Source organism: Delphinus delphis, chromosome 11, assembly GCF_949987515.2.
Source record: "Delphinus delphis chromosome 11, mDelDel1.2, whole genome shotgun sequence".
Classification (NCBI taxonomy): domain Eukaryota; kingdom Metazoa; phylum Chordata; class Mammalia; order Artiodactyla; family Delphinidae; genus Delphinus; species Delphinus delphis.
The window spans coordinates 15,034,951-15,048,897 of record NC_082693.1 but is presented as its reverse complement, the minus strand read 5'-3'; the positions used below and the strand labels follow the sequence as shown (position 1 = coordinate 15,048,897).

Sequence of the window (13,947 nt, the reverse complement as noted above, 5' to 3'; positions counted from 1 at the left end):
CATGGGGTTAATGTGGCATTATACTGTGGTGCGAGAAAAAAAAATCAAATTACATTCATATTTATTTTATAATATCATCCAAAATTTTTTCCAAATTTTGTATTATTTTTCCACAAATTTTAAAGCATTTATCACTTATTAGTGTAGTAGTTTATATATTAAAAATAAATAAATTATATGTTTTGGAAACGTGCTAATTTAAAATAAAACTGGTAAGGTATAAGAATAAATAAGTTAAGAGACTGCTAAATACTTTTTGGATGCAAAGTTTCACTCTCCTAGGTTTTGAAAAACAACATAAATCCTATAGGTTAATATATGTTAATAATTCTGTAATTTTTCATTTAAAATATATATTAAATGTTGACAAGATTATAAGTTTGCTATATACATGGGTAAAATTAAATGAATATAATCATTGAGTTCTTTAAGCTTCCAAACAAGAGAAAAGCATGTAACCATAATGCATGCTTGTCCTTGTAGTTCCCCTTGTCTGGCACGATTTTTCCCCAGTTTCCATTTACTAACTTCTGTTTGCCCTTTAGTAACAACTTGAAAGCCATACTCCCTGGGATGCCTTCTCTACTTCACTGGGAACTGGGTTAAGTATACTTTCTTAAGTGCTCAGGCACTTGTCCTTTGATACAAAACAGCAACTCTAGCTGAGCCACCAGCCTGGAAATAATATTGTAGCACAATGTGCTTGAGTCCAGATTTGCAAAAAAATCAACGATATAGTAGGGTACCTTAGTATCTACTACATTGGAAACCAAATGTCTGATCATGTTCAAACTGCAGAAAAAAAAAAAAAAGGAAAGATGACCAGAGTCTGAAATAATGGTTCTCAAACATTGTCATGGATTAGAACACCCTGGAGGGCTTGTTAAAACACATTGCTGGACCTCATCCCCAAAGTTTCTGATTTAATAGGTCTAGGATGGGACTGAAATTTTGCATTCTTATAAATTCCCAGATGAGGTTCCAACCACAGTCCAGAAGCTGAGCTTTGAGAACCACTAGTCTTAGGAGCTAGTGATAGGTATTTAAAAGTTTCTCCTCTTGACCCTGACTATATGCAATATAAAGCAGTCATTATTGACAATTGTGATTTTTTTTCTAATAGCCTTAGGATGCTTGTGATCTGAATTGTGGAATTTTCTTAAGTAGGTCTATTCATCATCAAACCACAATATTACACAACTGGGTGGTATAGCAATAAGCCAACATCCTGAATCAGCAAACCTACAGTTAGGAGACAATTTTGAATACTTTCATTAATATATTTTATTTTTAAATTTCAGTAAGGTTTCCTTGATATATACTGACTTAATCTACTATACAACATGTAATTAAAACAATTCACACTCTGACTGGAAAGTAATCTCATCTAATGTCTTTCCCAAGCTCCACATGGAGAAGGAAGGTTGTTGAATTGACTGCTGAGAAAAATAGGGTTCTTTGACTCAGTTAAGTCCTGGTTATGGGGTCGGTTGTAGTCCTCCTGTTACAGTGCCTGTAACTTACTGAAGTTCAAAGTATGTCTGTATATACAGCATGATATTATAAATGTGTTTCTTAGGTCAAAGTATAACTGGACTGCTGCTAGGATTTAATCAAGATGGTAGGAAAATGATCAAATCACTATGTTGTACGCCTGAAACTAATATAATATTGCAAGTCAACTATACTTCAATAAAAGTAAAAATGACTAGAGTCCAGGAATGGTCTGTTAATGTCCTAATCAAGGCTGCACTATCGGGGTGCCTGCATAGAGCAGGAGGAAATAAGAGGCTCCCAATATTTTAATCAGGCAACCCATACTAGAGGCAGTCAGTGTAAGTAGTTCTGTTAAACTCTCACAACTCAATCAACAATAGGTATTTTACAAATGCTAATTATTGATATAATTAAAAACATGCTAAATTTGGGGGAGAGGATGAGGAAGAAGAAGCAGAGCTATTAAACCTTCATCTTATGACACTTATAAATTTAAAAATTGCTTTTTCTTTTCTTTTTATTGTATCTATATGAGATGATAGATGTTAACTAAATCTATTGTGGTAATCATTTCACAATATATGTAAATCAAGCCATCGTGCTGAACCCCTTTAAAAAATGGACATTATTAATTAGCATACTGAATATCAAAGGATTTTGTTCATAAAAATGGTAGCTTGTTGACTAGCATGATTAATGTTAGAAATGGGCTCTCATTGGTGACATTAAAGTTATTCCAGACATGTGGATTAGCTAAAGGTATTCCATAAATAGTCTCCATTCTTATATCAAAAGGCAAAAAACCTAACAGGCCTTGAACCTTTTACCCTTAGAGATGATGTTTTAGGTAAATCCCTAAAAGATCCTATGTCTAGCCAAGAACTCTGGAGGATTCTGTTAGCTTCGTACCTGCCTTTGTAACTTACATTTGTCTCACAGGAACCTTGCAAGCAAGATGGTGATAAGAATTTAATAGTAAAGGGAGCTAATCCTTCCTTGAGTCCTCAGAAGGAGTTGTAACAGCTGTGTGCATGTGTAGGTTGTATGCACATGTGTGTATGGGGAAGGATCTTAAGAGTCCTTTTTTTGATGCATATGACAGAAGAGGGCAAAATTGGGGTCTGGCATGTCTCTTCAATTTTCTAGGCCACTCAGAATCACTGATGAGTAGTACCAAAACCTCACCAAGAAATCCTTAAATACTTTTTTCAGATGGGAATTGACCACAGACTTAGATCCTCTGAAATAGTTACCTATGAGAGACAAGGTTCATCAGAACACAGGATGTGGGGGAGGAGGCAGAACAGCAGATATTTCTGAAAGCTGAGGGGTAGCATGACTGCAGCTGTAAGCTCCTATTTTTAGTGATATTGGATTTGGTCATTTAGTCCAGACCTCCTAAAGAGAATAACTGGAATAATTAAACAATTTGTTTTTAAACTTTGCTTGAAAGCATCAGAGAGCTAACAAGATAGTGAAGAATTACCAGGCTAGGATCTGGGGCAAGACAGTCTTGGGGAAGTGAGCTTGGGTTTGGGCACAGCTTTTCTGTTGTGGGTTTTTAATTGATATAGGTTGAAGCAGTGGAATGGCTGGGAGGTAGAGCAGCACTTTTGACCACCTTGCAGAGTTAAGAGGAAAAGGAATGGAATCCAGAGCTGCCAAGTAGATTCTTGGTGAGTCTGCCTTACCTTGGGTTTAGATCCAAAGTGGCTACATCTAAGGAATAAGGATGAACCAGTAATAGTGCCCCACAAGAGCTACAGTTCAGTTTTGAATAATCTGAATCCCTGCAACTGAATTTCAGCAACCCTAGATTGTTAATGTACTCAGATATTATAATTCTCTATACCAGGATAACAGTAACATAGGCATCCAATTTTTACAAAGGACATTGCAGTACAATATGTGGCCACAATAAAAAGGAAAATAACCAGGCTCACAATGGAACAAGACTACATAATTAAAAACCAGCAGAAACATTAGAAAATAAAAAGGTACATGCAGTAGGTACCAATATTGGAGTTTTTAGGAAGATTTTAAATAACTATGCTTACCATTTTTGAAGAAATAATAAAAAGGACAGATTTTCAGCAAAGGACTAGGAACTGAAAAAAAAAAGGAAATTCTGAAACTGAAGAATAATTGAAATTAAGAACTCAGAGAATGGACTTAACAGTATGTTAAACACAGACCATTAGAGAATAAACAACCAAAAAGATAAGTTAGAAGAAGCTATTCAGAAACTAAGTCATAGAGGACAAAGAATTAAAAATACAGGAGTAAAAGTATGAGACATAGAGGGTACAATGAAAAGGATAGACATATATGTGATTACAGTCCCAGAAAAAGAGGAGAGAGGAAATAGTATGAACAATATGTGAAGTGATAACGACTGAGAACTTTCCAAAAGTGATGAAAGACATCATGGCACAAATTCAAGAAGTGCTGAAGCTCAAGCATCATCAGTAGAAACAAAGTCATATCTGAGCAAAGTAAAGTAAAACGGCAGAAAACCAACAGTAAAAAGAACAATATTGTAAAGAATAAAAAAACTTTTTCAAAGAAGAAACAAATATAACAGATGGATTCTAAACAAAATCAATGGAAGCTAAAAGACAATGAAATGATAGCCTTAAAGCTTTTAGAATAAAATCATTGCTATCCAAATGCTCAAATACCAAATAGTCAGCAAAAATATCCTCCAAGAATGAAGGTAGACTAAAAACTTTTCAGACAAATGTAAATTTAGAGGGTTTTTTTTAGCAGCAAATTCGTATTAGGGGGAATAGTAGATGGTGTTCTTCAGGAAGAAGGAGAACAATCCCAGACAGAAATTCAGAGTTACAGGAAGCAATGGAAATGAGATATGTGAGTAATATTAAATATTGATTGCAAAAACAACAATAATAATTACTTATGAAATTTATGGATACAGATACAGATATGTATTTTTACTACAGCATATAAAACTCAAGTGGGTGAAATAGACTTAAGCCATGGTCCAGGAAAATTCATAGTGAAAATTTTATAAATATTTTTAAGGAATGATAAAGAAAATACAATACTGTATATAAAAACTTGTGGGGTGCTATTAAATCTTGATTAGGAGAGAGGATTTAGAGTTTTAAATGGGTAAGTGAAGATAGGTTGAAAATAAACAAGTTAAATTAACTATCTGAGGATGTTATAAATAGAATGGAAGCAGAAGGAAGGAAATAATAAAGGTAAAAAATAAGTGAAACAGAGAAATAATACAATAGAGAGGGTCAATAAGTCCCACATTTCATTCTTTACAAAGATTGGTAAAATTCATAATCCTCTGGAAGTATGGATCAGGAAATATGTGTGAGAAATCGAAGAGTGAATACCTTTTCAGATCCTATAAATGTTAAAAAGATTATGATAGGATATTATGAATAACTTTATGCCAATAAATTAGCACAAATTCCTATAGAAATGTAACTTAACAAAGAGACTCAAGAAGAAATAGGAAATGTGAAATGTCTTATAGCTCTTAAATAAATTGAATCTCCAGACCTATATGACTTTACAAATTAAAGAAATAAAACCAGTTTTATACAAACTGTTCCAGGGAGTAGGGAAAAAAGCAATAACTCTTTGCAACTAATATTATGAGTCTAGCATGTTCTTGATTCTGAAACCTGGTAATGACTTTGTAAGAAGGAAAAACTCCAGGCCAATCTCTGTCATAAATAAAGATGAAAACAAATGCTAAAGAAAATGTTAAATCAAATCCAATAATACATAAAAAGTATAATACATTACATCCATGTAGAGTTTACCCTAGTAATGCAAATTTGTTTAAAATTAGAAAGTTCTTCAGTGTAATTCACCACATTAGCAGAGTAAAGGAGAAAAATAGGATTATTGGTGATCATTGTGCAGCCCAGTAGATTCAGAAAAAAAATTTGATACATTCAACCTTCTTTGTAAAAACTATTGGCAACCTAGGAATAGAAGGAAACAAAATAATAAAGGGGACCTACAAAACCTACATACTTAATGAGGAAATATTAGACACTTCTTCCCTGGATTCAAGAATAATGTAGGTATATCCACCATTACCACTTCAATTCAATATCTATTGAAAGCCCTAGAGAGTACAAAATAGCAAGGAAAAGAAATACAATATATGAATATTGGAAAGAAAAAATAAACCCTTGTTATCCGCAGACAATATGATTGTAAGTTGAAAAACAATACAGATAATTATTAGAATTAAAAGTGAAGTTAGTAAGATTGTTGGGTAAAATGTCAATATACAAAATCAGTTCTATCTATATAATGGTGAAAAAACAGGAAAAGGATTTTTATAAAAAGTACTATATCTAGTATAACAAAATACTTCTAAGCCCTCTATGCACAGAACAATAAACAATTATTGAAAAAACATTCTAAAAATACTTGAATATCATAATGGATCGAAAGATATTAAGATGCAATTTCAAGTAAAGTCCCGGTTGGTTTTTGCATGGAATTGACAAGATAATTTTAATCTGTACATTTGTTGAATAAATGTAGGACTAAAAATGTTATCATAAAGTATTTAAAAATATTCCCAGTAATAATACATAAAACAGTCCATATTTTATGTAAAAATATAAAAGTAAATTGTAACATACGTTTGCAACTTCATACGATCCATTTAATATCTGTTCCATGTAATGATTTAGATCTCTGAATCTTTTGTGATCTGAATTTGTAAAAGGTAAGTGCCACCAATGAGGAAACCTGTTTTAAAAGAAAAAAGTATATCTTCATTAGTTTGAAAATTGGCATCTGTATCTTAGAATTGTTCATAAAGTTAAGGCTGCATCAGATGGAAGGGCCACTGAAAACGTTTTTTTAAAAAACCATAGAATGCATGATTAATTCTGAGAGTTTTATTAACATGGCTGTGGTCACTTGTGCTATTTTAACTATCATTGATATTAATACTAATTTAATTTAACATACTAAATTAATATATATTTTCCTTCTTACTGTATTTATGGCAGACCACACAATTTGTCCTTTAAATACATGTGGGGGGGTTAATAAGTACTTTCTGAAGTTTAATGATCCATAATTTTTCAAAAAGGTCATATGGTATTGTTTCCTCTGGGTTCACGAGGGACATTGCTACACTAACTAGATTAAACATTTTACAAAGCATATGCTTCCATCTGGTCTTTTGGAACAAAGTATCACTTTCCCCAGGGGTCTAGCTTGCAGAATTTCCTCTTCACTATCTGATGATTCATCTTGATGGGCTAGACGTTGATTACGACCAATTATTGGTGGCATGACCTATTAATGGGAAGCATTTGGCAACACGTTTTGCTGGTTAAATGTATCTTTTTAGGAACTATCTAGCGGCTTCCTCTGACTGCAGTCTTGCTGTTGCTTCCTTCCTCTTCTGCTTCCTCTGGGCAAAGGAGCATGGGGGATGGTGAAGGGTTGTTAGCAAACACACAGAAGTATGTGAAAACTGCAGGACATCCCATCCATTGCTTCCTGTTGGAAGTGTCAGGGAAGTCCAAAATAATATTTCTGTGCATTTAAATAATTGACATTTTACTTTTTTACTCTTGCTTTACTCTTACTAAGGCTTAAAGTGTTAAAAATTTTCTTCCAGATTTAATTATCATAAAAATTATTACCATATATAATTAATCAAAACATAGAAATACATTTGATAAACAGTGGTTTTGCTGCTTTTAAATATTAACTTATATAACTGTGGATTAATTTTCTTTATTGTTAGAATAAAATGGAGTTCAACATCAGTTCTATTCCTTTTTTATAGATGTATGTACTAAAAAAGTATTGTGTGTAAATAAGTACATGAGAATGAAGGAATTCAGCTCTAGTAATGTCATTCAGTTGTTTAAAATGCTTTTGAGTTATATGTCAAATATAACATAGTAATCAGTTCTTGAAAATGATTTTTTAGGATATTTTATCTGACGGTGCTATCATGTCCTCCCTCAATTTTGTTCACACCAAAGTTTAAGAAACACACGACCTGCAAACAGATTTGATACCTGGTTATTAGAGTAATTCATTTTCTCAATACCAACACCAGTAGTTTGATTTGCCCTTTATTTAATCCTCAGAGATTTTTTACTCCCTGGGACAGTGTACCAAAATAAAATTCTGGATGGCTGGGAGAAGAGCAATGGTGAAATTAGGAGAGGGAAAGGAAATCAACCTTTCTCAAGCAGGTGACTTTTAAAGAAGACCATTAATTTCAAGGAAGATTCCTATGCCTCTGTATTCTCAGAAGTTGGAAGAGGTACAGTCTGATTTGAAGACCACCGTTACATGCTATGACTAATTTGAATTTTATTCTATATGACTCTAACTTTCTGATCATACTTTCCAGATTGGGTTTATATAATTCTCATAGAGCTTCTCTTAGTAAATTTAGGAGTCAGAGGAAATCTTGCCCTCATCCTTCTTCTGTATGCATTGCTATAAGCCAGAGCTCCTTTGGGACTGTTAGCATACAAATATTGTTCAAGGCACAAAGGACTAAATATTCCTCCTCTCCACACATTGCTTGAATGATTTTAAAATCAATTTAGGTCCCATCACCAGGCAAGAGTTGTTGAACAAAACAGAATCCTAACTAAAGCTGAAAATCGAGAAGAGGCATATGGAGAGAGATTATTGGCACTTTAAAGTTTTACAAGTTATACTAATATGTATTGGGAAGAGAAAAGAGTACAACAGAGACATTTTTGAAACAAAAGGACAGCCATTTAACAAGAATGAACATATTTTTAAATCATTAATTATTAGGGTACAATGGAAACCACTAATGTTGAATTCAATATTTGCAGTCAAACTGAATATTTTTGCCAGTATTTCCTTTTCCTCAGTTATTACATTAGATGTTTTCTGATAACTCTTAAAGCTGATGTTGTCTTTAAGTTTCCACAATGACATTCCTTCCCTCTCAGTCTCTTGAATGTGCTCTTACTCTGATGACTTTCTGATGTTTAAAGCATCTGTATTTCAAAATCTCTGTGACATTTGCAAGTATAGTTTTTCATCAGTGTGAACTACACAGTCTTCAAAATAATGCACACTATCTCTCCATCCATTGGCAACGTTGTTTAGATTTACATTTTGGTAAGTGACTAAGTCCTGAAAGTCTAACAAAAATCCACATGTACAAAGTATGTCAGGTCTGGTATGAACACTCATATTGTTAAAGGACAATTTACTCAACAAAAATTCTGCTATAGTTGGCTCTCCCTGTCTGCAGGTTCTACATCTGAAGATTGAACGAACTGTGGATTGAAATATTAAAAAAAAAAAGTCCGGAAAGTTCCAAAAAGCAAAATTTGAATTTGCTGCATGCCAGCAACTATTTACATAGCATTTACATTGTATTTACAACTGTTTACATAGCATTTATATTGTATTAGATACTATAAGTGATCTGGAGGTGATTTAAAGTATACAGGAGAATGTAGGTAGGTTATTTGTAAATACTATGCCATTTTATGTATAGAACTTGGGCATGCAAGGATTTTGGTATCCGTGGGAGGGGTCCTGGAACCAATCTTGTGGATACCAAGAAACTACTCTATAGATAAGATGACATTTGATTTGCCTAAGTGCAAATAACATAATTTCTAAGAAGTTCACCTTTTTAAAGTCAAGGTGCACCTCTGGTCAAGATACACACTCAAGTCTATAACATAAATTTGGCTAGCTCTAAATAATGAATTTTAGAAGGTTTATTTGAACAGAAGTATTTTCAATTACATTATTTATGCTTAATATTTTTTCATTATAACATGAACTGAGCAATGGTTTTCAAGACTGCAAAATGAAGATAATGACAAATTAAATTTGGATAACCCAAGTCCAAGTTAATAATTAATGATAACGAAAGTGAGTTGATGTTAATATATTTTACTTGTATACTAATTGATATTGACAAAATTTTCTGGTACAGCAAATAAATATATCAGAGCTTTTTATTGCAGTTATCTGTTGAAAGAGAAGATATATCCAATTTTGTTCTGCATTTTCAATTTCAATTTTATTTTTATAGAAAACACTAAAACAATCAAATTTAAAAACAGGCAAATAAAACAATTTCCCTGATAATCAATGAAAAATAAAATTGGTTATGATTTTTTTTGTCTACAAACTCAATGGCTGAAAGCAAACAAAATTGAAAACCTTTATTCTGTTTTATGAGACAAAAGGTTCTCTACTCTAAGAGCCATAGAGACTCTGCTGGGATAGGTTCAGTGGCACTGGAATCAGAATGTTGTGTTGTGTTGCCCACAAATAGAAAATCCCATAACCATAATTTTTCCTTATGTTCAGGGACAAGTACTAAAGTCAAAAAACAGTGGAGGACAGTCCTTACTCTGGGAGGGCCAATGATGCAAACTTCTTTTGAAGTTGGCTGTGAAGTTTTGAAAACTGGTCAAATGATTTTTCTGTCAGGCTTGTTTCATTGTTACTGTGAGTCACCTGGATTAGATAAAGCTGCAGAAAATAAAGAGACAAAATCAGAAGATGGCAATATCAACCTTCAATACATTCTAAAATTCTGTATCATGTAAACTAAACAAAGAACCTCTCTGCAAAAAAAAAAATCATCACAAAAGATAAGAGATGCAATTTGTAAAGGCAAAATTACCTATAAACACAGTATATAAAAATATCATAATCTTAGGTGCTGGGAACAGACTGCCTAATTTCTGATCTTCTTTTCTTGTGGACATTTTTTTTTTTTTTTTTGCGATACGTGGGCCTCTCACTGTTGTGGCGTCTCCCATTGCGGAGCACAGGCTCCGGACGCGCAGGCTCAGCGGCCATGGCTCACGGGCCCAGCCGCTCCGCGGCATGTGGGATCTTCCCGGACCGGGGCACAAACCCATGTCCCCTGCATTGGCAGGCGGACTCTCAACCACTGCGCAACCAGGGAAGCCCCCTTTTTTTTTTTCTTGTGGACATTTTAATTAGGTCTTGATTTATAGTCTACCACAGGGCAGAAACTGTTCTCTTTGGTGGTTCTCTACTAGTAGCTCTGGTTATTATAATTTCTCCTTGGAACATCCGCCTTAATGGAACTTCTGTTCAAACTGTAACTGATTTTTCAGTTGTGTAGCAAAAAAGAAAAATCATGGTATAAGGAGGAATGTGTAGCATAGTGAAGGGAAGTGTGAGATGTAGTCAAATGATATATAAGTCAAGATGACAGACTTGAGACTTACATGCCTAGTTTTCTTGCTGAACCCTAAAATTGTTGCTCTTTGGATTAACTGGGTCTCACTCATCGTACAGGATTCCCGGGAAAAAGTCTGCGAAGTAGATTTGGCAGCATTTATGGCTGTCATTTGTGCAAGTGTGTGGATCAAGTTATTCAATTTAACAGGGAAACACTCCAGACTTTCCTTTATTTTCCTAGAGAAATGAAAAAGAAAAGATAGTGAGTAACATTCCCCTGAGTTGACTCATTTCATTTGAGTTGTTTCCTTGTGTTAGATGTGGAAGAAAAAGTCAAGGACCATGCCTATTTATTTGGAGTCCCACTATTAAACATTATTTTTATAAACTTCAAATTCACATCTTGAACTGTTAGCAAATATAAAAGAAACTTTTGTGGTGAAATATAAAACTGTAATTGCAATGTTTGTATTTTGACTTCTTTTAAGTTTGTTTTTGATTTTTAGGGATGATTTTTTAAAAAACCAATTTGTTTATAATTATTTAAAATATTTACACAATTCCAAAAGTTAAATCTACAAAACAGTGTATATACCAAGAAGCCCAACATTTATCCCTGAACTCTTTACGCTATTCCCTTCTTCCCCCATACGTAAACATTTTTTAAAAATTATGATTTAACTTTAATTGTTTTATTTTTAATTTTATTTTTGTGTTATTTGTGTCCCTCTGTCAACTCTCTTACAAAAAAGTATAATACTATATTTAATATACACATATTTTATATGAAATGCTTTTCACTCTGGTTTTTTTTTCCTTTTTTTTGGTTTGGTTTTGGTTTGTCTCCGCTTTATTATTATTATTATTTGTATTTAAGAAGGTTTGCAATTGTGTTCTAATGGTATAATAAATATCTTTAGATAATATCCTTTATCCCCTCTGCACCATCTTGTCCAGTATATGACTTGCAGTGTTATCCTTTTTATCCCAGTTAATACAATAAAGCAAACATTATGCTCATTCCACTTTTCATATGTGCTTCCTATTCCACTTCCATTTTTTATAGAGCTATTCTATCCACATCATATGGTATCTATACTATACATATTATACAGTCTCTCTTTTAACTATCATTAAATATTATCTGCTCTACAAGTCTTTATGTCACATCCCTCCAGTCATTTTGACTATCTGATGGTCATTTTCCGATAAATTCCTCAGGAAGTGCTCAAGGAAATAAGTTTCTGAGTTCTGGGTGTTGATAACTGTTTTTCTGTGGCCTTTATACTCCAAAGTCCATTTTGCTGACTAAAACACCCTTGGCTCACATTTTCTTTTTTGAGGGTCATAAAAATATTATTTAACTTTTTTTTCGGAATAAAGGATTACTGTCCAAAACTCTGATGACATACTGAACTTCTTTCCCTTACAAATGACTTGAACTTTTTGCTTAGATGCTTAAAGGAAGTTTTTTTCCCCCTAAAAGTCCAATAGTTTTTCCAAAAATATGTTTCAGGTTTGTTATTCAGGGTAACTTTTCTCAATATACAAAGTGTCCTTTCAATATGTAATTTCAAGACTTTTCATTTTCCAGAAAACTTCTTGAATTATGACGTTAGTATTTCTTAAAATACTAAATATAAAATTCAGTTTTGATAGTTTTTTTTAACATCTTTATTGGAGTATAATTGCTTTACAATGGTGTGTTAGTTTCTGCTTTATAACAAAGTAAATCAGCTATACATATACCTATATCCCCATATCTCCTCCCTCTTGCATCTCCCTCCCACCCTCCCCATCCCACCCCTCCAGGTGGTCTCAAAGCACCGAGCTGATCTCCCTGTGCTATGTGGCTGCTTCCCACCAGCTATCGGTTTTACATTTGGTAGTGTATATATGTCCATGCCACTCTCTCACTTTGTTCCAGCTTCCCCTTCCCCCTCCCTGTGTCAAGTCCATTCTCTACGTCTGCATCTTTATTCCTTTCCTGCCCCTAGATTGTTCAGAACCATTTTTTTTTTAATTCCATATATGTGTGTTAGTATACGGTATTGGTTTTTCTCTTTCTGACTTACTTCACTCTGTATGACAGACTCTAGGTCCATCCACCTCACTACAAATAACTCAGTTTCGTTTCTTTTTATGGCTGAGTACAATATTATTGTTTATATATACCACATCTTCTTTATCCATTCGTCTGTCGATGGGCATTTAGGTTGCTTCCATGACCTGGCTATTGTAAATAGAGCTGCAATGAACATTGTGGTACATGACTGTTTTTGAATTATGGTTTTCTTAGTGTATATGCCCAGTACCGGGGTTGCTGAGTCATATGGGAGTTCTATTTTTAGTTTTTAAGGAACCTCCATACTGTTTTCCATAGTGGCTGTATCAATTTATACTCCCACCAACAGGGCAAGAGGGTTCCCTTTTCTCCACACCCCCTCTAACATTTACTTTTTGTAGATTTTTTGAATAATGGCCATTCTGACTGGTATGAGGTGATACCTCATTGTAGTTTTGTTTTGTTTTTTTTTAATTTTTGAATTTTATTTATATTTTATACAGCAGGCTCTTACTAGTCATCAATTTTATCCACATCAGTGTATACATGTCAATCCCAATCTCCCAATTCATCACACGACCACCCCTACCCCACCACATTCCCCCCTTGGTGCCCATACATTTGTTCTCTACATCTGTGTCTCAATTTCTGCCCTGCAAATGGGTTCATCTGTACCATTTTTCTAGAATCCACATATATGCATTAATATACGATATTTGTTTTTCTCTTTCTGACTTACTTCACTCTGTATGACAGTCTCTAGATCCATCCACGTCTCAACAAATGACCCAATTTGGTTCCTTTTTATGGCTGACAAGTATTCCATTATATATATATACCACAACTTCTTTATCCATTTGTCTGTTAATGGGCATTTAGGTTGCTTCCATGACCTGGATATTGTAAATAGTGCTGCAGTGAACATTGGGGTGCCTGTATCTTTTTGAATTATGGTTTCCTCTGGGTACATGCTCAGTAGTGGGATTGCTGGATCATATGGTAGTTCTATTTTTAGTTTTTTAAGGAACCTCCATACTGTTCTCCATAGTGGCTGTATCAATTTACATTCCCACCAACAGTGAAAGAGGGTTCCCTTTTCTCCACATCCTCTCCAGCATTTGTTGTTTGTAGATTTTCTGATGATGCCCATTCTAACTGGTGTGAGATGATATCTCATT

The 13,947-nt window shown here is 33.8% G+C and overlaps 1 protein-coding gene across 5 annotated transcripts in view; it reads right to left on the bottom strand.

Annotated features, from left to right (window-relative positions):
- Nucleotides 1–13,947, bottom strand: part of PIK3C2G (phosphatidylinositol-4-phosphate 3-kinase catalytic subunit type 2 gamma) — a 373,466-nt gene that overhangs the window by 85,148 nt on the left and 274,371 nt on the right. For all 5 annotated transcript variants that reach the window (XM_069541180.1, XM_060024362.1, XM_060024360.1 and 2 more), the window contains 3 exons: nucleotides 10,752–10,941; nucleotides 9,899–10,020; nucleotides 6,144–6,252 (listed from right to left, as the gene is read on the bottom strand). In XM_069541180.1, coding sequence (XP_069397281.1) covers nucleotides 6,144–6,252; nucleotides 9,899–10,020; nucleotides 10,752–10,941 — 421 coding nt within the window. The remainder of the gene's footprint in view (nucleotides 1–6,143; nucleotides 6,253–9,898; nucleotides 10,021–10,751; nucleotides 10,942–13,947) is intronic.